Below are 25,165 nucleotides of genomic sequence, written 5' to 3' on the forward strand. Positions count from 1 at the left end.
CTGTGCTGCCCAACCGTTACAACAACCTGCAGGCATTACACATATGGTGGCAATGTCACTACTTTTTGCTTTTGTTTTCTTAATTTTTAAAACTTACCAAAATCCCCATTATTAATTTCAAAGTTCTTTATTTTGATTATTAGCATCATCATTGTGATATTTTTGTTTTTAATTAATAATGTTTTTTATCGAATTAATTTAAAAATAAAATATTTAATTAAAATTATATATATATATATATATATTGTTTACCATTTTATATATTGTTTCATATTTTGCATGTATTATGGAATGTGTATTTTAGTTTTTTAAGGATTTCTTTTTTCTTTGCAAATTTGCATTTCCATTTGCTATATGTAGAATTCTAAACTTAAAGAGTTTTGTTGCTCGATCTTATATTTTTTACTCAAATGTCACATTTCGATATCTCCATATCTAGTTTGAAGTATGAAGCGTTTTTATTTCAATAATTGTCTATTATGTAATAATTGTCTATCATGTATATGTGTTTTACACTCTTACATTTCACATATAGAATATAAAACCATATAGAGTGATGTTCTTATAGATTTTGCTCAATTCTAAATTGATCTGAATTGTTAAAATTCAATTAAAATTTAATATTGACAAAAAAATATTTTTATATCATCAAATTTCGATATATATGATTCCCATACAAACTAATTAAACTTTGTTAAACTCATTAATTATCATCATTACATTATCGTCATCATTACTTTAAATTTGTGTATATATATTATTTTTCAATATTATCATTAAAAATTCATTAAAATAAATGAAATACTCACATATATATACCTTGTAAAATTACTTTTACAATATAAATACTTATAAAATTCAATTTCAATTATTTATCTATAATTTATTTAAATATTATTTCAAATTTTATTCTAATAACAGTGATAATCTAAAAAATGATTTCAAATTTTTTATGATAGCAATAATAATCTAAAAAATATATATCATAAAAAAAATACCAGTGTTAGAAATAGTTATTCACCACAAAATGCTCAAGAAAATAATTACAAGAATGTATACATTGTATATATTAAATATCTAATTATGCATTCCCTATCTTAACACCATAGTAATAATAAATGTATTATAATCACTCTACAAAGTTTTTTATTAAAATATTAATTGAATTTAATTTGGTTGATAGAAAAGATAGGAAAATTTCAAAAATTAAATTTTATTAAGTGATTAATTTTTCATAATTAAAAAATTATTAATTTTTATTTTTTTTAATAATTTATTTCAATTTTATAAAATAAAAATATTTTACTTTATAAAAAGACCTATAATAATTTCACAAATTTAAATAATTTTATAAAAATATTATTAAATATTTAATATTTAATAATTAAAATTTTGAAAATTAATCAAAATTTTTACATTTTAAAATCATTTATAATTTTCTCTTATTCATAATCAATTTCTGCAAATTATTTTTTTAATAAATATATTATTATAATAAATATAAATTTTATATTTACAAAATTTAATTCATCACTCTAATTGTTAACCGTTTAAAATTATATATTTTATAAAAAATATAAAATAAAATTTATTATTAAAATCGATCTCAACATGATGATGGTGGTGGTGGTTAACGTCCATTGAGACCAAATTGGTCTATCGGACCTATAATTTTCTTAGTTCTTAATTGTCTGGCTCCTCGTCTTTCTTGGTGAGATTGGCACTGTAGCTTTCTTTTTTTTCTCTACGGTCTTCCAACTTCCTTTATCTTGCATCTCCTTCATCTCTTCTGGTTCTTGGGACATTAGTGTCTTAGCTTCGCGATCTATTGTGTTCGTCCTTTTGAAGATAGTCGGAGAAGAAGTTTGGTCTAGGAGATCTGCTTTGCTGTTAAATGAAGATTTATTTTGTGCGGTATTTGAATCCTCATAACTGTTGATGCTTGAGGGGTTGTCGAGTTCCCTTTTTTGTTGTTGGGCGGGGCTTTCCCCCTGCTTGTCTTGAGAGTTGTTTCTTTCTTGCCCGATTTCTTGTGATTCAGAGTTTTTTCGAGAGTATTTTTCTTGATGACAGTGTAGTGTTCTTTTTGTGCTCCTTCCCACCATGTAGATCTGTGGTGATTTTTTCTAGCATAATTTTTCTGTGAGGTTTTTGAGCATTTTTGGCTAGATGGCCTGTCGCAAAGCAGGATCGACATCTGAAGAGGATACTTTCATAATTGAGTTTCTAGTTCCACACATACTCTTTACTTGTTAAGCTTATTTCAGCTGGGAATCCGGCGCTAAAGTCCATTTCCACACAGATGTATGCATAGGTGGTTCTGGCATACTCCTCTGTTTTTGGGCACCTGCAGTAAAATTTCCCAATTGCATTTCCAATGGCTTTTAGCAAGGAGAAATTCTAGAAATGCAAGGGCAGGTTTGGCAATCTCACCCAAACTGGTGCTGAGGTTATGACTGTTGTTGAGGGATCGAATGATGGTTTCCATGGCTTCATGAATAGGCTCGAGTTTTCCCAAAACCAAGGGTCGGAATCTAGAATACATTGTCTACTTTCAAGGTTTTCAAAATCTACTATAAAGAAACCCCTAACACAGGGGTAGATATTAATTGCATCAGAAATGACAAGCTTCCATACCTTCGAGATCCAACTGTGGAGAACTGTCAACCGCAAGCAAAAACCATTGAACTGGTAGATTAGGGCACTTTCAGAAAACTTCAAAGCCTCATCGAGTTAGGCCTGGAGCACCTGGACAGTGGGAGCTGGCGCTTCACTGACGATATGGGCAGGAGTTTCCCCCCAGAAGTGGACAGAAATAATCCAACAACTATTTTCGCAAAGCTGGGAGCCATCTGGAGAATGCTCCCCTGCTAAGTATTCTAGATACCTAGCCGCAATAGATTAGACCCAGCCGTAGAAGATACCTACAATATCTGAGACGTAGGCCTGGTAGAACAAGCAGGTTCAGGTGCTCTGTCTAAAATTTATCATAAAATAAATAAATAAATCTCGTCCAGCATTCAACGACTTTGAAACTCGTCTAGTATATTAAATGTTTTCCAGGTATCGACTGGATGAAAATCAGATCCGAGCACAGCCACAAACATATCCGAGCATAGCCACAAAAGAAGCCGAAACCCTCAAATTCAGAACGTTAACACTGCGATCTTGCAGAGCAAGGCTCTTCCAAGGGGCTTCTTCCATTAGAGGTTATGTTTATTGAATGCCGCAAAAGATACCTGGTCGAACCAACGTATCTCGAATATGCAATCCACTGGCTGAAGATCTCGCCAGAAGGCCGCAGAAGACAACCCTCGGGCCGCAGAAGACACCTTCTGGTCGCAGAAGAAACCCACTTACAGATCGCCGCAGAAGATAACCCTCGGGCCGTAGAAGAAACCCACTTACAGATCGCCGCAAAAGATAACCCTTGGGCCCCAGAGAAACCCTCTAAGTCCGCAGAAGAAACCCTCTAAGGCCCAAAAGAAACCCTCGGGTCGCAGAGAAACCATATTTACCTTCCAAAGCGATTCCCCTTAAATAAATTCTTAATTTTTTTTATAATAACATTAAATTTATATCCATAAAACTTCGAATTTGAAAAAATATAATTTGCAATTATCATTTTTATGTTGTTAAAAATGAAATGTATATTTTATGGAAAAATAAAATAAAATTTACCATTGAAATATATCTCGACATTCTTCCTTCCCTTCCCCGTGTGTTTTGTGCAAAGTAATTTCCAATTTATTTTTATTTTGATCGTCCAAAGATAATAAAAAAATTGGAATTGAAATGTCGAAAGCAAGGCTTAGATATAAAAGAAAAACAAGATGAGTTGCGGAGCAGCAAGTCCCTGCCAAAGTTGGAGCGATCACTTCACTGTTTCTTGCGTTGCTAGACCACTCTCATGAGCTGATTTGCTGTAAGCTGCAGCCTGCGACACGAGCTAAAGAAATGGTCTGGTGAGCCACCCGCGAGGAGGTTTATAGGACAGAGCGTATCATCCTAGATGGACAGGGTAAGGGTCTGAACCAGGAGTTTAGTCTCATTATCTTGGGCGTAGTACGGCCAGGCCAAGAGCGTAGGCGGTGGATAAGTATTAGCCAAGTCAGTCTCAGCCAAGTCAGGGTCTGAGCTAAGGGTAGGAGATACGTAAATAATACATGCATTAGGTCTCAGGATCGAAAGCCTGTGAATAGGTCTCAGAAGGCTTTGAATAAGGGCTCGAAGGCTTTTCAGAGGGCTCTGAGGGGGGGTTACGCAAATGATACGTATAAGAAACAAAGTGGAAGAATAGCAATCAGCGGAAAGATGGTTCTGTCAGACATTAGACATATAGTGTAGTGGCTTGGCTAATTACAATTTTGAGCCCAAAGAGGTAAAATCAACACACTTACTGTAATAGGCATAGATATAAAGTACATAAACTTAGCTAATTACATAGGTTAAGCTTAGTTAGTTTCATTAAAACAGTTTCGAAAAGGTAATGTGCTTCTCCTGCTTTTTTGTCGAATCAATTAAGTAACTACTAAGTCTCAAGGAACAGATGCAAGTGTAACAAGGGTACTTTTCAGAAAACATATAGAAATATTTCTTCTTCTTCAATAAATGTCAAGGCTGAAGTACCAGTTTCGGTAACGTATATAGGGGGGTTGCTATATCAGTGTTTTGATAAAACCTGTAAGTAGAGACTGCGTCAACTTCTTCTGAAACTCAGACAACAGGGAATGATAAATGTAAAAATAGTAAACAAGAAAGAGTGTAAGACTGTAGAACAGATCAATGAAATAGGGATCAAACAGGAGCTCCTTCAAATAATATTACATGATATATTACTGGAAAGGGTCATCCACAAGCGTATTGTGCCAACTCAGGAGATGTTGCAACATCTATTGAAGTTTTGGGCTTGCACCAGTTTCAGTAATACATAAATCGAGGGCTGTCGAATAATATAATATGCTCTGCAATATTTCAAAACAATGCACCAGTTTATGTTGCTAGCCCAAAATGACACAACTGCAATAGAAATAGTCACATCAGCACTATATACCAAAGATCTGAACATTATTGAATAACTAACTTGCAGAGAATCATCATCAATTCAAGACACGAGTAACAGGAAAACCGCCGTGAAGCTTACATTTGACCTTGAAAATAAGCATTTCTTATGATAGACTGTAACATGTGAAGAATACAAGACAAGCACGAATGCTAACAATTAGGACATTAGACCGGCATCCCAGCAGAGACGATAGAAGCATAAAAAATGCGAGTTGCACCACCATGGCAGACCCAAATGCATATTTGAAGCATCCGTCGTACACCTGTAACAGAGAAGGAAGCGGGGAAATAAGACAATGCGTAAAATAATGCAAAAATAGGCTTGAGATTCAGGATTACTTGTTGTAGATTCATATGCTCTTCGTTAGAGATGTTATTGTTTTCTTGGTTTCTTTTTTCTTTGTCTTTCGACTTTTACGATGTCAATAATCAAGTGAGCCATGAGAACAAGTGCTAAGAGAAACAATGCCGCGAGTTGAGTAAGTTGGCTTATGCTAATGGATTCCATGTTATGTGAAGCGGGGAGATGTATGTGAATATCCAGGTGCAGAAGAGGCCAATTTATAAAAGAGTTCAACGTGTTTGTAAGCTGGTTTTAAGTGTGAATGGAGCTAAAATACTTGAAGCTCGGATGGAGCAGGCCAGTATTTAATGGTTGGCATAAAACGAAAAGCTTACGTTAAGTGAGCAATCGGTGCAATTAAGTGATCTATATGACATGGGGAGCAAATGGCATATGGAATGATGTATGTGGCGGCAGAAGTAAATGCGAAATTAGGTGATGTATCTGACATCGGGCAATCTTGGTGGTAGATTGGGTCGAAGCTATTCTAATAAACAATTGGCTAGACAGGAGATCTATGTCAATATCTAGGTGCAGAAATAAGTACATATACGGATTGATTTGGAATGGAGCTGAAATACTTGAAGATCAGATTGGAGCAGGCCAGTATTTAATGATGGGCATAAAACGAAAAGCTTACGTTAAGTGAGCGATCGGTGCAATTAAGTGATCGATCTGACATGGGGAGCAAATGGCATATGGAATGATGGATGTGGCGGCAGTAGTAAATGCGAAATTAGGTGGCTGTGGCCAGTGTACCCACAAGAAGAGCATCTTAATAACATAGGGACCAGTTCATTATGCTAATATAGTACATATCACACTATTCATAACATACTTGTTGTTTCCATATTCTAATAGAGTAGATTGAATGCTTAGAACACAGATTAGGTCAATACTGTAGATATGACTAAGCTTGATAACACGTAACCAATATGCTTAGTTCCGTAATTTAGTATACAACTAGCTTTGTTTCTACATGTACCTGTATTTCATCGATAGGAGCTTCATGTCAGCTTTAAGCAAGCAGCTAGTATTTACTCTGTTTTCCACCCTTCTTGTTTCTCTCATAACCACCTATCGTAATAAGCATATTGATATTTCTTACTCCAATGCTCGTCACACTATCTCAGACTTTGACTCGGGGTAGGTTATAGGGAGAGTATTAGTACCATTAATTTGCACATTCACACAAACATAATCATAACAAGTGCAATCATAGTACATGCAGTAACTAGCTTGATCATGATAGTTGGACTAGATATACCACCTCTTTTGACTATTGGTTCCATATAAGGCAATCGAGGGTATTGAGACTATTACTAAGGATTGAATATTATATATATGCTGGTATCTGTGTTTCACCTTTCATACGTACCTGCTTTGTATATCCTATATCAGTAATTAGGCTTATGCGTTATCAAGATTATAAAAGATATGTGATGATTACTTGATGAAACTAAGCTATATACCTTGCTTAAACCATATAGTAGACACCAATTACATATGGATATCATGCTAGTTAACCAAATAAGCTGTAATACTATAAAGAGCAGTACTATCATATTACGTTCCAATTTCTTGTATTTCCATAAGTATCATGGTTGTTACTCCATGGACGACTAAGCTTCTACTATGCTTAGTCTACTTACTGGGATAGTAGTGATATAAGATGTATTGTATTTACATAATATACATATACGTGATACCAGGGATAGTTAAGCAGGATGAAATGAGGTATAAGCTGGAGCTTACTGATGATTAGACTAGTATGTGCACTACTATTCCTGTGCAAGGGTAATAAAAGGCATTACTAATATATACCAATCCCGAGGAGCTGTATATGATGGATCATTGAGCTAGACATAGCGAATAAGAGATAGCATAAGACAAGCTACGATACAATAAGGGATAAGCAATGGTACTACTAAGATGATATGAGCTCTTAGTTAGCTCGGCATGGGATTCATAGGGATATACCAGTACTAGAGATATACAGCTCATTGTACAAGCCTAATCTAACTCTTTACACTATATGGGTTTAGTACTACCTATCCAAGTTAGATGAGTAATACATATAAGTAAGCATCACGAGCTTATGTTAGATACAAGAACGTGTCCTTTTATTAGTGTTAAGTTATACATAGAAGCTTACAAGCAAGTGTGTTGACTATGAATACATATAACATATATTATCCCGCGTATTAATAGCTCAATAACCTGGTAAATAAGCCTGGTCATGTTTATTCACTCAGCTAAATGACATTGAAGGGAGGTGGTATATTGGAAAGCAATTTAAATTCAAATCTTGCAATCGGTGTATCACCTGCAGCAATATTGAATGTTGGATACCTGTAAGCATAGATACATAGATATGAGTAATTAAGGTTGTTAATTAGTTATGGTAAGATAGAGGACCATACTTTAAAAGGTCGCCTGAATTCATCAGAAATCTTTGTTGGCGGAGTTTTCACTGATCCCACAATGTCCAGTGAACCAACAATCTGGTTTAGTATCAAAAAGTGCCAGGCATTGAAGGGAGGTGGTATATTGGAAAGATAGAGGACCATACTTTAACAGGTCGCCTGAATTCATCAGAAATCTTTGTTGGCGGAGTTTTCACTGATCCCACAATGTCCAGTGAACCAACAATCTGGTTTAGTATCAAAAAGTGCCAGGTGATTCGCTAGTATCTAAATAACAGTACACCAATCTACATCCCCAACCCTCCATCATTAGATAGAACTAAAAAAAATGTTTCAAGTGGATATTAAGTCAATTCAACTGATACAAGAGTCCAAAATATTAGTAGCCTGCTTCATTTTCATTGAGTTGCCAATAGTTACAACAACATCTTCCAGTTGCAGGATCAGATCAATCTCTATTTTTACCTAGAACAAAATGAACTATAGAAAGATGACTGATCCCTGATCAATGCATTGACATCTAATCAGTCCAAGGAGCAAGGAGATCCCCCTCCTAGATAGGAGGTCCACTTGAGAGTTCTGTTCCTTGAAGATGTGGCAGAAAGAAATCGAATTGAATCATTCTTTATAGCTTGGATTTGCAAGAGCCAGTGGGATAGTGAGGGCACAGTTTCACTGCAAAGAAAAACAAGAGAGTTTTGTGTAAGATTCAAATTCACATGTTATTAAAATAATTGAAAATTTCCAGTTCCTTACTGAAATTATTCACTCAATTGTCAATTAAGAGGAAAGTGTAGTAATACAAAGAGAATTAATTGCTTTACATGCTGCTTCTCAAGGCCGAAATGACCTTTTGTGCTTTTTAGGCATGCAGATATAAATTAGAACATCAAATGCACTGACAGAAGTGAAGAGCATGTTACAGATTGGGTGGGGATCAAGGTGTGATGCATGCCAGACCCGGGTTTTGATGAGCCTGTGCTAGCGCAGTAATCATTTTTCTGAAATTGCATTTGAGAGAATGGATGATCAATAGCTTATACATATAAATATATTTGACCATCCGTTTTGAAATATCAAAACTGAGAAGGCTAACTTGAGAAGGATTTTTTTCATATTGATCATATTAGAAGCTACAATTGATTAACCACCACTACTGCTACTGATTCAAAACCTATGAAGTCAATAGGCATCTTCAGGAAGGCCTATCTGTTCGGGAAGGCATATAAGTCAAAGAATCTTATTGTTATATAACCTGTTTAATGTATAGCTTTATGGAGAGAAATATATATTAAAATGACAACCATCGTTGTATAAGGAACAAATTAGTGGAGACAGAGGTAGGCAGATTATCCAGTAATCCCAAGAACAGAAAATAAGTCCTTGAATGGTGTAGGACCTTTAGTATGAAAGAAGCGGCAATTGATACAATAAAAGTTTCCAGTTTTAACATGAACTAGCAGAGGAGGCCAACAATATAATTGCCTCCATTTGTCCTTCCAGCTCTTGTTTCTGTCCAGCCTTATTTTCTAAAATTGTTTAACAGGTTTATGTTAAATGAACCAAATCTTACAAACAATTGACCAAACAAGAACTCAAGATCCACTTTCCTCTCTTGCAGTAAGGAACTAATTAGCATAGATACTTTTTAAGTCTAAAATTGGGCATAATCCTATCTGAGATCTTACCAGGTTGTAACAGAATCTGGCTTTTCTGAGTGCAATAAACTATAATCTTCTTAAAATTTTGTTGATGTTCACCTCTTTTCTTTTCAAGTTACATCCTCTGTTGTGGGCCATCATGAACAGATCAAGGTCGATACGAAAGTGGAATCTGAGTTAGAAAAACAGAACACACAGTGAAGAGTTCAGGCAGAGGCAAGACTGCAAGTAGCTTTGGATAGCTTAGATACATGATTACTTAGGGAAATGCTTATGTGATGCAGAGTAACCCAATACGGGTTGTTCACTAATTACAAGCAGGTTATGACATATCAGTTATTATGGATATGAAAGAGGTGTAAGTAATACAAACAACTGAATACTTTACACAAGGTATGTTACAACATTTGACCTAATTAAAACATCTATACACTTTGAACAAGCTAGTTAAGCATAGTGATTACCCTTTTTCTATATCACTAAGCATGGGTTAGAGATTACCATTACTTTAGACGATAGGCTCATGTGTTAGTAATACTATGGTAATTACAGTACCTATGTTCTTTATAAGGTGTTTATGCTAAAGCCTTGGATTTACACTTTCATACCTGTATAGCTCATATGTTAAGTATGTGTATTTACCTATATTAAGCAGGATCTGTAAGCATAAGTAAGTCATTCCATATTAGAGATAATGTAAACTTATTCATTAGGTAGAATACGGTACTCTATTCAAAGCTATTACTAGCTTATGACCCTGTATTAGTCTAATGGGTTTGGTTCATATACGTTTACCATTAGTACGCAACATAGCTCGAATAATGAAGTTGAATCAATTAGGCAAGTAAGCTTAACCTTGTTGAAACTTATGACTAGAGATTGGTGTATTCAATGGGTTTAGTTCAATATGCTTATACCTAGTATACTCATTAAGCAAGAGGTTTCATGTCCTTGTTGCTTACTCTATACAAGCTTATAAGATAGATTCAATGCCATTAGTTCAAGCATAGTGATATCAATACTTAATAGTAATCACCAATCTGTACAGTGTTGAATCCACTGTATTTATGGAAATAACTATGATCTATTTAAACGTTTGAATTAGGTTAAGGTTATCGTATTTACCCTAATCACTCTTATTCAACCATACTGTTCTCGTAACCTATAGTGGAACCAAAAATGGCTATGCTCAGCCATATATAGGTGAAACATGTATATTTCTTTTCGACCTATAATGATTTTTTCTGTTTGGAAAAGTAGAACATTTTATGCGTTTTGACCATTTACAAGTAACTAATCTCAAAAACGTTGTAACTAATGAAAGGTCCATAAGGGAAAAGATTAAAATTTAAAAAATTCCAACCTTGCCATAATGGAAATCTTCAATAATTCTAGGCCTCCTTTATTCACCTGCATTACAATGCAATGGAATTTAATATAAAATTACTATTATAGAAGCAAAAATGCCATATATTGTCACCCTTAACTTCAATGAAGAAGCACTTGAATGTATGGAGCAAAGCCGCCTCCATCTCCTTCATCTATATGTCTTTATTTGTATTATTAAATTGAGGCATCTTCAAGTTTATCTGCTAGCCTTGTTTAAGCACTTCATAAGAATGGTTAAATCATTCTGAATCTGGTTTTATTTGATGTCCTGCAGAAATAAATCCATCAAATAGCTAGATTTTAACATTGTCACCTTCAAAAATACTCCATGAACAGAAGCAACATCCTCACCCTCAAAAATACTCCATGAACAGAAGCAACATCCTCAAAATTAGCCGAGGCTTGTTTTTTTATTCAAAACAATGAAAACCAGAAAACTAAATTCTTCACCTCACTACCAAACTATACAATGCCTTTTAAATGGTCAATCTTCAGCCATAAGAAATTGTACTTCACAACATCCACACTAAGCTTCTAAGGTATCATCCTTGAAGGGGCTATGGTTGTCATTGTGTGATACACTTGTGATACCTAGAACATGCAAATGGTACAAAAGCATGAATTGAGCACATTAAAAACTACTCCTATCTATGCTATAAGTGGTCAAACTCTAAAGTTGTCCACATGAAATAAGCAGAAAGTGATAGAACAAATCTTTCCACTTTTAATATTAAACTTCCATGATGTGACCCACTAATGAACTAAAATGCAGTCAACAAGACCATAGTAAAAGACACAATTGAGAATGCCTCATGCAACTCCAAATTTAATAAGAGATACTACAAGAGAGCTACACAGGTTCAGAAAGCCAAAATAAAGAACATAAAATAAGTCCTTGAATGGTGTAGGACCTTTAGTATGAAAGAAGCGGAAATTGATACAATAAAAGTTTCCAGTTTTAACATGAACTAGCAGAGGAGGCCAACAATATAATTGCCTCCATTTGTCCTTCCAGCTCTTGTTTCTGTCCAGCCTTATTTTCTAAAATTGTTTAACAGGTGTATGTTAAATGAAACAAATCTTACAAACAATTGACCAAACAAGAACTCAAGATCCACTTTCCTCTCTTGCAGTAAGGAACTAGGGAAAAGAAAAGCTTGGGACTAATTAGTGTCACAGTATCCAAAAGCTTTTATTCAACTAACCTCGTAAAGATCAATTTCCTCATCTGGTGGAAAACCAACCATCGCATTCAGCTTTGTAATAATTTCTATTGGCTTGCCCAGAGCCTTGACAAAAAGCCTCCCAACATACCTGAAAGACAATATTCTATTAGGCTGGAATAAGCCAACTAAATTCTGATAAAAAATCCATATTTGGAAAAGTATATGAGTGGAAATAAAATGCACATTGCATACCATTGTGAGAACAGTTGATTTTTTCAACCAGTTTGGATTTCCAATGAATGAACCTGCAAAGAACAATCCACAGATTCCTTCACTTCCCAAGTAAGGGCGACGGAAGAGGGTCGTTAAGTCGTATCCGTTGACAGAGGCAAATAAAATTGAAGAGTAAAAATGGAAAAGACTTGCAGTTTTCCCTGGAAATTTGATACTGCCAAAATAATGATTCTCAGAAGTGCCAAAGAGTCCAGATTCTTAAAGAGACTACAAAGTTGGATGCTTATAAAATTGTGAGGAAAAAATGCAAAAGATTTGCTGTTTTCCCTGAAAGCATGATACTTATATGCCCAAAAAAATGTTCTCAGAATTGCCCAATCTCGTGTTTTTGGAACATAATCTTTGCTGTTTACAAACTCTTCATTCAAAAATTGACAAAACCTTTATACGCATTGTGTCAATTTCTTCTTTTGACAACTCCCCTGATCTCACTAGAGCTGATGTTCTATTAGTATTATTACCATTAAAGGTTGTGTTGCAATTACAGAATATAGGAAACACGGTATATGATTACATTGAGCTATAAGCATAGATACATAGATATGAGTAATTAAGGTTGTTAATTAGTTATGGTAAGATAGAGGACCATACTTTATTAGTAATTACTAGCATATACAAAGGCGGTCAGAGTAAATCACCTCAGGTTGAGAAGTTTTTTGTGCCTCGCTCCATCCATTATCGCAGAGCAATTGAAGCTCACAAAACTGTGCCATACCTAAAATTTCTTAGTGAAACCGGGATCTCTGAAAAATCCAAAGCTACTTGCAGTCTTGCATATTTAGCTCATAAAATTCTGATAAACATAAAATATCTCAGTGAGACCAGGATCTCTTAAAAATTAAAAATTCAGAACTCCCTGGATTTTAAAAACTCTGAAACTAAAATTCTGAAATTATAATGTAATGAAAGCCCATGAAACTGTGATAAACCTCAAATTTCTTAGTGAACCAGGATCTCTAGAAAAAATCCAAAGCTATTTGCATATTTAGCTCATAAAATAATGATAAACCTAAAATCTCTCAGTGAAACTTACTTGAATTTTAAAAACTCTGAAACGCCATACCTAAAATTTCTTAGTGAAACCGGGATCTCTGAAAAATCCAAAGCTACTTGCAGTCTTGCCTCTGCCTGAACTCTTCACTGTGTGAACTACCTGGATTTTAAGAACTCTGAAACTATAATGTAATGAAAACGCTACTAGCATATTTAGCTCATAAAATTATGATAAACCTAACATTTCTCGATGAAACCTACTTGGATTTGAAAAACTCTGAAACTAAAATTCTGAAATTATAATGTAATGAAAGCCCATGAAACTGTGATAAACCTCAAATTTCTTAGTGAAACCAAGATCTCTAGAAAAAATCCAAAGCTATTTGCATATTTAGCTCATAAAATAATGATAAACCTAAAATTTCTCAGTGAAACTTACTTGAATTTTAAAAACTCTGAAACGCCATACCTAAAATTTCTTAGTGAAACCGGGATCTCTGAAAAATCCAAAGCTACTTTCAGTCTTGCCTCTGCCTGAACTCTTCACTGTGTGTTCTGTTTTTCTAACTCAGATTCCGCTTTCGTATCGACCTTGATCTGTTCATGATGGCCCACAGCAGAGGATGTAACTTGAAAAGAAAAGAGGTGAACATCAACAAAATTTTAAGAAGATTATAGTTTATTGCACTCAGAAAATCCAGATTCTGTTACAACCTGGTAAGATCTCAGACAGGATTATGCCCAATTTTAGAGTTAAAAAGTATCTATGCTATTTATATTTGTGAAGATATACAACCTGGTGTGAATGGTACATGCTCATCAGATGTTTCTGGCATGAGAGAACAGATGAAATCATCAGCATATCCTCTGTAACTATGCAAAGAAGCTAATGTGGAATAAATTCAATACATTCACCTTTTTTATCATTCATTTGAGGCTCGTTATAAAGTATTTCATTGCTTTCCTTATCACTGTCAAAGCGACAATGATTGTCGAGTATTCAACAAAACACGTTCTATTTGATTGAGCCGGGGTAATTTTCAATTATGGCAAAACTAGGCTTCAGATTATATTATGATAAAAATACGTCCATGGACCATGTGGGCCCTCCCATGAGGGCCACATGCCTCACCTCCTCCATAACATAACATGCAGGGCGTAAACCATGCCACTTAACATCGTATCATAGTAATATGTCTGCTAATATGTCAATACAGGAGACAGTATCATAGTAATATGTCTGCTAATATGTCAATACAGGAGACATCACGATAATCGAACAACCCAGGAACTAGAACATAACAGGAAGATACTTGTACAGAGAGACCTGTCATGGGAAACTGAAGGTTCTGCCGCTGCTGCTGCCGTTGAGTGATGCAATCACCGGAATCGGAACTCGCCTCCCCAGCAGGCAGTGGCTTAAGAGAATTATCGCTATTGCAAACGACTGGTTGTTCGCATTCCGTCTTCAAAAAGGCAAGGTCAGCTGAAATCCCTTCATTGATTCTCTCAGAACATCAACCTCCCCCTGCAATTATATCAGATAAATGACATTGTTTGTCCTGTTATAAAAAACTTAAATTATGTTTCAATTAGCTGAAATCTAAGGGTAATTAGATTAGCATTGTCATTACACAATTTCATGTTTTTCTTCTCGTAGAATATAAGAATCTAGCATCCTGAACAACAAACCCTGTTCATAAGTCTAGCTTCCTATCATATATTGAAAAGTAGTGAACTGTTATATGAATTTGTAACTCTAAATCACGGCCACTTGACAGTATTCCAGCAGCCAAAAATTAGGGCATGGAATAAGCTGTTCTTAGAAGTCAGTTTTGTCTTGCTTTTATTTATTGAAATAGTTTGGCTGACATGGTTGCGCTGTATTTGATTTTATTGTTGTCAAGACTGGAGTCCAAGCACAAAGCAGGTATGCCACTGTTATCCAGCATTAATGCAAATTTATTGTTACTTCTTCAGTAACTTCAGTAATATAATTCGTCGTTTTATCTTATTTTTCAGCTGTGGAAACAAATACATTATCTTGTGGGAAGATGTCACAAGTAACAGAAGAAGAGCATATGCTTGAATCAGAACTGGTAAGAGTATTTTCAGAAGAAATTGCTGGTTTGACAATGAGAGAAGCCGGGTGTAAGCTTATGCTGAGGAATCTCGGCAACATAATCTCATAATGTCTTCCTCTGTCAGTACAGGTGATGAGGGCGTTGCTCAACAGTCCATACTTTGCACAGTTGGACGATGGAAAGTTTGCGTTGTCGGACAATTTTCTCAACAATACAGTGGGCAAGCAAGAGAGAACCAGTTTAGAAAGAAAGAAAAGAATGGGCACCCACAAATTTGACAGAGAGGAGGATTGTGCTAGTTAGGTCAATTAGCTGAAACTAATTTAGAGCTTTTAGTTCCCAAAATAGTGACAACCAAAGGCACCTTACCTTCTAATCCGCCTGCTTAGTCGTGTCCGTCCTGCTGCATCTGCAACGTCCCCCTATCTATCCATACGAAAGGGAAATTCACTCGGTGACTTTCGCGGTCGCCCTCACTAAACCGACTTGGATCTGAACTACGATTCAGATTCAGTCTGACTGAAATCAGAGGGCGGGACAACAGATCCCATTGCCAGACCCTAATACCCCTTGGCCAGAACCACAACCCCTGCACTGAACCGCACACCAGGAACCTGAACCGCACACCGAACAATCACATTGCCCGCCTAAACTCCATCGCACCTCACCCAATAAGCAAAACAAAGGAGATGAAGCGCCCATCCCGCCCGTATGAGATCATTCTGTGCACCCTGCTCTGTCCCGTGCACCCTCAAACAGAAACATCTAGCGATAAAGCGGCCACAGCTGCATACGAGTCGGTGCAGAGCGTAACGAGCCGGTACAGAGGCACAGCAGGTTCATGACACCTGCCGGCATCCACGGACACCTGCAGCACCTGCTGCACAACACCCCGTTAACACCAAACCTTACAAAACCTTAGCATACCCCTGCAGATAATACGAATTAATCGAATTAATGTTAACATTAAAACGAGACCGTTGACGGTTAGGGATAATGCACTGGGCATAAAAGCAATTTAAGCTATGATCGAGCCTCTTCCGCCTCGGAAAGAGGAAGAGGCCAAATAAGATGGCTAAGCCTGAGGTGGAAATGAAACTTAGGTTATCTCTGCACATCGTCGCACAGGGCATTTGCAAACCTTATGATAAACCGCGAATGGGCATTTGCAAACCTTATGATAAACCGCGAATAACACCGGGCAGCGACTAAGAACTAATGCTAACTCGGACCCAGTCCCTGCCGAATGCCAGATGGCAGGGACTAATAAAGGCGACATGACAAAAAACTAACGAAAATAATTTAATACGCGACAACAAAAGTTATCATAAAGTTGTTGATGATATAGCAAAAGCATACTAAATGGAATTGGTGTCTAAACTACTCATGATTCGATGTGGAGGCTTCAATTTCCGTTATGTTTTATTACTCAACAACCATTATTAACGAACTAATAAAATATGAGGAATTTTTTTTAGTTTTGGATAGAATCTTTTAAGTTTCAATAAAATAAGATAATATTAGGTTCATTTCTACAAAATATTGACTAAAATGATAAATTTGCTTTATCGGAATTTTTATCGGAGTTTAGGTCCATCACGTGTTTTCACAAACATTAACTTATGTTTAAAATTTCTTATCGGCAAAATTCTATCAGGGTTTTTTTTTCAAAAATGATAACATGGCCTCTTTTAAAAAGTCGTGAATTAAAACATTTTTGTTTAACCCTAAAAAGTAACAAACGCACTCTTTTGCGAATATAACTAGCATTTGCACCAGATGTTGCAAAGGAAACGCCGTAAGGCATAAAGTGTGCAAATCCATTATCCATGTAGTGTATGCATTATTCAACAAGGTGGATCTCTCTAAATTTTTTGCAAACATTTATGTTGTTGCATTGCTAATTTATTTAGAATCTACTACTACCTCCTCTTCTTGGAATATTAAATTTCTTATCACAATCCCTCTAATTATTGGCATCACAATTTTTTCCACTTTAGTGGCTTTACCTTCAACCTAAAGAAACATGAATTTGAGTGACTAAATTAAAAAGCAATTGCTATATCTCTATATGAGCTCATTCCTTTTTGTTTATAAACCATATCAAATAAATTGTCTCTCTAGTCGATGCCGAATCCTGGGTCTTTAGAGGATTTCCCAAAATCTACAAACAGAACTGGTTTCTTCAATATTCTGCTTCCATCTTGGAGATGGTTCTTTATCTAACCTAACCGAACAGTTAATAAATAAGGGCAAACTACTCTTTGTATTCAGACTGATGCCCCTCCAAACGAACTTGCTTTGTGTACAGAGGTATGCAGTGAATAATTAGGGATATGTTAATAAACCCCAATTTATTTCCCAAAGCAATAAGAAAACAAGGGCAAACTGACTTCAGAAATTCTTAATGCTACCATTCCATCTTCACTTAGATTGTGGTGGAAATAGGAAGCTTTCCCGAAGGATTACAAGAAGAAAATGAGACAGCGTTAAGAAATTCAGTTGAATTTGGAGGAGATGAATGTGGTGGCAAGGCAAATCTGTTAAATTTCAATGATCAAATATGTTGAATAAATCTGCCACCATTGGAAGAGGAACATTTAATCCCATGAAGCCACTGATGCGTTGGGCTGAAGGTCCCTCACCAATTTGAAGAATATATGGCTCTCTAATGATATTGCTCAAAGGAAGCCAAGAAAACAATGTTCTGACACCACAAGGCATTTATTATTAGCTCCATATTTGCTAAAATTTGCATTTTCTGTCTTACAAACGTTCTGAAGCTAAGTTGTCCTCTGGCATAGATGCAGACGAACAATTTGCAAATGATGAGAATTAGGGATTTAAAAATATAGATTTGCATGCATGCTAGTTCCTAAAGAATATCCCAATAACTCTAGGACATATAAAGAGCAAATTCTTTGTAGGAAAAGAAAAGGCAAATCTGTTAAACTTAAATGATCAAATATGTTGCATAAATCTGCCATCAATGACGTTGAAACAGTACATTTATATTAGTCTCACGAAGAAGCATGAACCTGCCAAGTTCCAACACTAAAATATTTTTTAAAACATATATATGGAAATGTGTTCATCTCTTTATTGGATGCGTTATGCATTTGATATTCATAAGTTCTTTTCCTGGGCGCACTTATGGCACACACTTGTGTTTGATTCTTGGTGACATGCTTGGTTTTTTCAACACATGGATATTTGCTTGTTGGCACTCTCAGTCTGCTGCTGAGATTTGAAAAGTGGGATGACAAAAACCAAAAGTGGAATTGCGTGGGGGTGGTTCCCTGGTGGTGAGCTTCACCAATTCACAATCTACTCCTAGTTGACTTGAAACCCAAATAAACCATACTCCAAATTGACTTGAACAAAATTTCATATTTCTGGCACATTTGTGATCCTCTTAGGTTAACCATTTTCTTGGCTATTTTCGAACATAGTTTTTATTTGTGTCTCTTCTAGTTTTCTCGCGAAAAATTGCACAAACCACTACCATTTAATGGCCCCTCAAACAGCAGATTCAATGAACCTTTTACCAAGCGAAATCCTACCAATTTCCACGGCTAATTTGTGCTAAAATTTACTGTGTTTTGGTTGCTGCTTCCCCAGGGAAATCGTGCCTCTGTCAACGGCATTTCGTGGCCCTTAAATACAACGATTTGATGGGTGCCTTGCCAACTAAAAATGTGCTCCCTTTTGTTGCGACTTGGTTGGTAAATTCTCAGCAAAATCATGGATCTAATCCTAGTGACTTCATCCTCTTTTTATACTGCATTTTGGTCACCTAAACACCCAGCAAAAACGAACCTCTTGGCTCTGTCAACCGTGTCTGCAATTGTAAATTTCTAACATTATCTTTCTGACTTTGCATATTACATTTTTTACAACCTTCACTAATTTCATCTTACTGGACCCTGGTTGTCCACACATCTGTCTTTGCTCACAACTTAGCCATATTTTCATTATTGGTTTGATCAAATATCACTGGTGATATGTTTCTCCCACTGTCATTGTTCATTGTAAGCAAATTTTTTGCATCTGCATTCAAATATTTGAAGGCAATGTCCTAGTTTATTGTAAAATCCATTTACATAAAAGAGACACTTGCAGTCACTATAGGAAAAGCGTATCATCATTTGATATATTGATTGATCTAGATTCTATAAGAAGGAAGCTGGGTAGAATGTACCATATACGTGAGCTCCAGCTTGAATTTCAGAACCCCAATATCTCAATACAGCATTAACATATATACAATTACTAAGGTTTGTGGATCTGCAAATCTCTTGATCCTTTCTATAACTTGTTGTCAAGCTTCTCAAAATTAAGCAAATTGAGACAAACAAATAACAAATGTGTCATCCTTTAATCCTTGCAATGTAACTAAGATGGCAGTCGGAATCATGATTGGCCTCTGGAAAATGCCCTTTCAACCAGTGAATTCAATACCAAAACTAAGGATTGTAAGAGGATCCATCCTTGAGTTCTCTCCACTGGTGAATGACTAATTAATTAAAGTATAGAATATCTACTTCTATTTGGCAATAAAACATATTCCTAGGAGATCTTTGATATGACCAATGAGGAAGTTTAATCTAGTTTCCATTGACAATATCACAATCATAAAACAAAGTGCAAAGAGAATATTGCTTGCCCATCCATTCACTGTTCAATCTCATTTCTATGAACATATATGCCTCACATTCATTACAGAACCCTCGCATTGTTATGACTACAATTCAATGACATTTGTTGGTGCAATTAAAAACATTGTGTGATAGTACTAACATTAAGGTATGCCATTGATAATCGTTGAGTAATACAACCCTATAATATCTTGAATACAGCTCAACTATGATGCAAAGAATATAGTGAAAAAGTCTTTGGGCCATATACCAATTGTTATGAGAATAAGAACAGCCAATAAAGCTGGTGGATTTCTGGAAAAGCTCAAAAATTTCAACTGTATTATTTTTCCAAGAAAATGTTACGACATCCCTAATCCAATAAATCATTCATGGGAGTTTAAACACCCTAAGTAGCTAGAAGCTTCCATCTTTGACCTGCTTCTCCAATCCATGAATGCCTTGATAAGCATTTCTTCTAGGGCTTCATCTTCCTCAACTTATTTGGGGAAACTCTATGTTCCACTCCTTATTACTCACATATATTAAGTGGTCCTTTTAATAGTCCTTATGAATATTGTAATATTACTTAATACTTTCATAGTATAGATGTACAGTATGCCAATAATTTTTAACTTCTCTTCCCACATGCTCTGCTATATGCACTACCCCATCAAAACACTGCATCTTATTACAACTTTTAGGAAAAATAAGGAGATAAACAAACCTAATACCAAGTGGAAGCAGATCTCAATGCACATGCCCAACTACAATTTAAATTGAAGAAACCAACAGCTAACACTTCACCGGAATTAGCTCAGTCATCAACCTGCAAAGGCCAATTTTCATCACTCTTTTGCTGCTACACTGGAGAGAAAGAACAAGTGTAAATATTTGTTTTCAAAATTTGGCTGAGGACACCTGGAGGAAAACCTTCACTGATGGCTGAATCGTAATCTGTTTGTGCTTTTCAGATAGTGTTCTCTCTTCTGTCAAAAGGCCATTTTGTTTTACTTGTTGGACTGTCTCAGAAACCCTTGTAGAATTTTAATTTCATTCATTTGAGAAATGATTCAAAATTACATTCTGCATATACAAACCCTGTGTGTATTCATTTGAGTAAAAAAAAGACTACTGTTTGAGTTCATAAAAGGATCTCTTTTGATTGGAGTATCCAACCATTTACAAGAAACTTGAAAACAAAAAACATAAGTACTGTTAATTACATACGAGGTGAGGTGAGTAAGCTGCTTCACCCAGCAAGAAAATTACTTTCTGTATGGCTGATAAGAGAAAAAAATAGAAAGAGAACAATGATATGAAAATTGTGGGAATTTATGCTCTTGCTACCCCAAAAGGAATGTCCCTGTAAGGCCTGTGAAAGAATTCATAGGCCTGTCCATTATTTTGTTCCATTATACCCACAGTCCTTGGTCCATATCAAGGCCCTCTTTTGGGAGGCGATTGGTTTCCTCTAGAATAGGCATGAATAATATGTTCCTGCATACTTGTGTTTTGTTGAGACAATTGATTGTGAACATAGAGTCCCTGAAAACATGAATCTGAGTGCATCCCTTTTCAAGAGTGAAAAGCATCAAGTTTTTACAGGACAGAAGCTCTTCCTGATTGTTGGTCCCTTGGCCAAAGCCCATTTTAACTTAAAAATCGTGAGCATCAGAAAGAAAGAGGATGGAACCTCCTCCACTCTGCTGTCCATCTTTCAAGAGCATCTTGAAATTTAATAATCAATTTTTTGCAACTTGATAGGGCATAACTTTTTGTCAGTAGTTGCAATTTGTATTCCTCCAAATGCTTCTATACAAATGTAAGTTTGATCTAGGAGCAACCATATTAAGGTATTATATCAATCAACTAAGGAAGTTAGCAGCTCACAGAGGCGGGGGGGAATCTGTTTTATCAATCAAACTTGGCCAAGGATCATCTTGCAATGCGGTCACGGTTGTTTGTTGTATTGCTTAGATGGTGCTATGCAACTTGGCTTTTAGTTTTACTTATATCTCCCAGTTTTGCATTATGAGGTTGTTAGTTTCCAGTGCCTTTTCCATCCCATCCCTTTTGTTTAATATTTTGGTTTTGCGTTTTTGTCCTTTCATGAAAAGCCTTTGTTTTTCTCAATGTAAATACTAAATAGATGCAATGTGTGTTAAATGCCTAGGATGTTGGTAGCCCAATCTTGCTGAATGGATGTTGTGAAAAACTCTAATATACATAAACAAAATTATATAAATAAGCAAAATTATAAAATGGATTTGTGTTGATTTATATGTGCAGTGGCAATGTCTATCCGCTTGTGATTGCTGCACATCCATCAGAACCTAATCAGTTTGCCATTGGGTTGACTGGCCGTTGTCTCAACACCAGCTTGTAGAAGTTCTTCCATGTTCACATTGTCAACATTGTTATGCCATCCATGTTTGAATAAAAAATCACTTGATTCAGATGTAATTGTTAATTATGATTTAGTTGTAACTTGTTTCTTAATACTAGATGCCCAGCTTGAAACTTAACAGATGCTTTGGTGAACATAATGCTCACTGCTTTCTCGAACTTGGGCGAAATCCAACACATCATCATATTCAAAGATTGGGCTAATTCTAGAGAGAGCACAGAGTCATCTACAAAGTGGAGTTTAAAACATCTTGTAGGCCCCTGATAATGATCATTCCTTCGATTTGCACTTGACTCTAGCTAACCTAGAGCATTAGCTGCGATGAAATGTTTTATTGGACAAAGAAAACCCTTTCTGATGAACCATTGCAGAATAACTTGATTGGTTAGCTTCTCAACGTTGTACCTCATTGCTTTTTTGACCTTAGGATACAAATCCATGTCATCATATCTGAAGTAATATACCATTTTAATCTGTGTATGACTTTATCAAAATCAATCTTGAGGAGTAGATCTTCTTGATGAATTTCTCCAGCCCACTAGATAGTTTTCAAGATTAATTTTTTTGTGGTTAATGCTTCTGCAGGAGTCTTGTAAGCCATGTAAAGTAGAATGATTAGCCTGGGATCATTATTTGAGTTCCTGTTGGCCGAGTTGTGGTTTATATTGATGATGCCTGCATTAGTTTGTTCTGCAAGTGGTTCTAGATGAAGAGCTTCCAAGCACACATTTAAAAGGTTTCCCAATGGTGTCTCAGAAACCCTTATAGAATTTTAAGGGGAGACCATCATTCCTTGGATGATGTGCACATTCCCAACACAAATTCCACTCAACACAGCCAATAGAACAGGGAAGTAAGTTACACATTTTCTAAGTAATTTTTCCTGCACTCCAATGGCTTGTGGCTACAACTCTCAACCTTACAAAAATATTGACTGTGATAGAAGAACTGAAAAACTGACTAAAGACCTCCATGCATACCAGGTATTGATGATATAGCCATGAATGAGTAGACACTAAATTGAGAGCTTCCATGAATGAGTAGACACTAAATTGAGAGCTTCCATGAATGAGTAGACACTAAATTGAGAGCTTCTATAATTTGTCTCTTAATTTCTTGATTAGAAGAGGCATGGTTTTCTGTCAACCACTTGGCCATCTTTCATCCACTGTTCATAAATAATATAGTGTATATTACAGCCGATGTAATTGAACACCGAAAACCTAAAATATGATAACTGAGATTCAACTTCAAAAAGAAATTAATGACCGTCACCAACTTAGAGAAAACATCAGATAGGCAGAGAATTTAATAAATACAGAAATCCTATAGTCACTGCACGTTTTTCCAAATGAAATGTACAAAACACCCAGCTCGGGACTAATGCTATACTAGCTACAAAATTTTTGAATAAAGGACAGGTGCTTGAGCCCTTCCAAATAGGATCTACTATGTTCTTGTAAGCTTCAAGCCATTTTGACTCCAGAATAAGTTATTCGTTCCATTTTTGCTCCGATTCATAAAAAATTACCCTACTCTCTATTGGAGAGACTTGTGCCAATTGAAACACATTCATCCTCACTGTTTGGGCACTGAAGATGAACAGTGCTGAAGTAATCCTGAATTACGAATGAAATACTACTGTTGGTTCCATATGGTCTTGGCAGTTTCCATTAAGATTTCTCTGTGAAGTTTTTTTAAAGCAATTTCTGTCTTGTTTTCCTATATGTACCATTTTATTTCCTAAAGGAATAGTGATGGTACTGTTTTTTCTTTTTGAAAAAAAAAACAACAGATATACGAGGTTGTGGGCAGGTAGCATAAGAACTATTACAAAATACAAGGGAGCTTTCCCATCATCACCTCACGAATCAAGAAGAAGGTTGAGAACCCTCTAGAAGACCAAAGAGGTAAGTACAATTTCAGTCTAGCAGAAGAACCCATAACTCTTGGAAAGAATTCAGAATGGAACCAACCCAGGTTACAGCATCTCTTCCGTCTCTCAACTGATTGTCCTCTATCACACTAGCATATCTTGCAAAAAAACAATTACCTTTAAATGGTCTTTTTTATATTCCTTAGCCTCTGTTACCTTAGCATTTCTTGCAAAAAAAAAATTATATTAAGTGGTCCTTTTAATAGTCCTTATGAATATTGTAATATTACTTAATACTTTCATAGTATAGATGTACAGTATGCCAATAATTTTTAACTTCTCTTCCCACATGCTCTGTTATATGCACTACTCCATCAAAACACTGCATCTTATTACAAATTTTAGGAAAAATAAGGAGATAAACAAACCTAATACCAAGTGGAAGCAAATCTCAACGCACAAGACCAACTAAAATTTAAATTGAAGAAACCAACAGCTAACACTTCACCGGAATTAGCTCAGTCATCGCCCTGCAAAGGCCAATTTTCATCACTCTTTTGCTGCTACACTGGAGAGAAAGAACAAGTGTAAAAATTTGTTTTCAAAATTTGACTGAGGACAGCTGGAGCCAAACCTTCACTGATGGCTGAATCGTAATCTGTTTGTGCTTTTCAGATAGTGTTATCTCCTGTCAAAAGGCCATTTTGATTTACTTGTTGGATTGTCTCAGAAACCCTTGTAGAATTTTAATTTCATTCATTTGAGAAATTTAACTTTGTTTTACTTGTTGGACCAAGTGTAGTGCCTGTCATGGATCATGTG

General features: G+C 35.7%; 1 protein-coding gene across 29 annotated transcripts; it reads right to left on the minus strand.

Moving 5' to 3' along the window:
• Positions 1 to 4,673: 4,673 nt before the first annotated feature.
• On the minus strand, positions 4,674 to 16,518 carry LOC149189423 (uncharacterized). 29 transcript variants are annotated; one of them, XR_016255897.1, is made up of 11 exons: positions 15,790 to 16,512; positions 13,806 to 14,864; positions 13,407 to 13,496; positions 12,982 to 13,136; positions 12,302 to 12,354; positions 12,089 to 12,197; positions 10,982 to 11,151; positions 10,858 to 10,904; positions 9,522 to 9,666; positions 8,757 to 8,834; positions 5,604 to 8,508 (listed from the first exon to the last, which is right to left on the minus strand). XR_016255897.1 is itself a non-coding variant. In XM_089411813.1 (10 exons), exons 7-9 carry the CDS (start codon positions 11,033 to 11,035, stop codon positions 9,561 to 9,563), a joined length of 207 nt encoding a protein of 68 aa, XP_089267939.1. In that variant the 5' UTR covers positions 11,036 to 11,151; positions 12,089 to 12,197; positions 12,302 to 12,354; positions 12,982 to 13,136; positions 13,407 to 13,496; positions 13,806 to 14,864; positions 15,790 to 16,511; the 3' UTR covers positions 5,604 to 8,508; positions 9,522 to 9,560. The 29 variants fall into 29 exon arrangements, 13 of the variants coding, with proteins under 13 accessions (XP_089267940.1, XP_089267941.1, XP_089267943.1 ...); XR_016255892.1 differs by lacking the exons at positions 8,757 to 8,834; positions 10,982 to 11,151 and having other exon boundaries at positions 12,302 to 12,497; positions 13,806 to 13,933; positions 14,133 to 14,165; positions 14,252 to 14,864; positions 15,790 to 16,507; XR_016255891.1 differs by lacking the exons at positions 8,757 to 8,834; positions 10,982 to 11,151 and having other exon boundaries at positions 12,302 to 12,497; positions 13,806 to 13,965; positions 14,133 to 14,165; positions 14,252 to 14,864; positions 15,790 to 16,507.
• Between the last annotated feature and the right edge of the window lie 8,647 nt (positions 16,519 to 25,165).

This window comes from Pinus tabuliformis, chromosome 3_1, assembly GCF_031772625.1.
Source record: "Pinus tabuliformis cultivar Carrire ecotype Pingquan chromosome 3_1, CPIR1, whole genome shotgun sequence".
NCBI classification, from domain to species: Eukaryota; Viridiplantae; Streptophyta; class Pinopsida; order Pinales; family Pinaceae; genus Pinus; species Pinus tabuliformis.

Bases quoted from the DNA above. Each gene is read 5' to 3' on its own strand.
- LOC149189423 (XM_089411805.1), bottom strand. From the start codon at position 13,019: ATGGATGGAGCGAGGCACAAAAAACTTCTCAACCTGAG. The intron at 12,498-12,981 runs GTGATTTACTCT...TTATTTTGGCAG, and splicing joins AAAAAACTTCTCAACCTGAG to TATCAAATTTCCAGGGAAAA. The intron at 12,198-12,301 runs GTATGCAATGTG...ATTGTCTTTCAG, and splicing joins AATCAACTGTTCTCACAATG to GTATGTTGGGAGGCTTTTTG.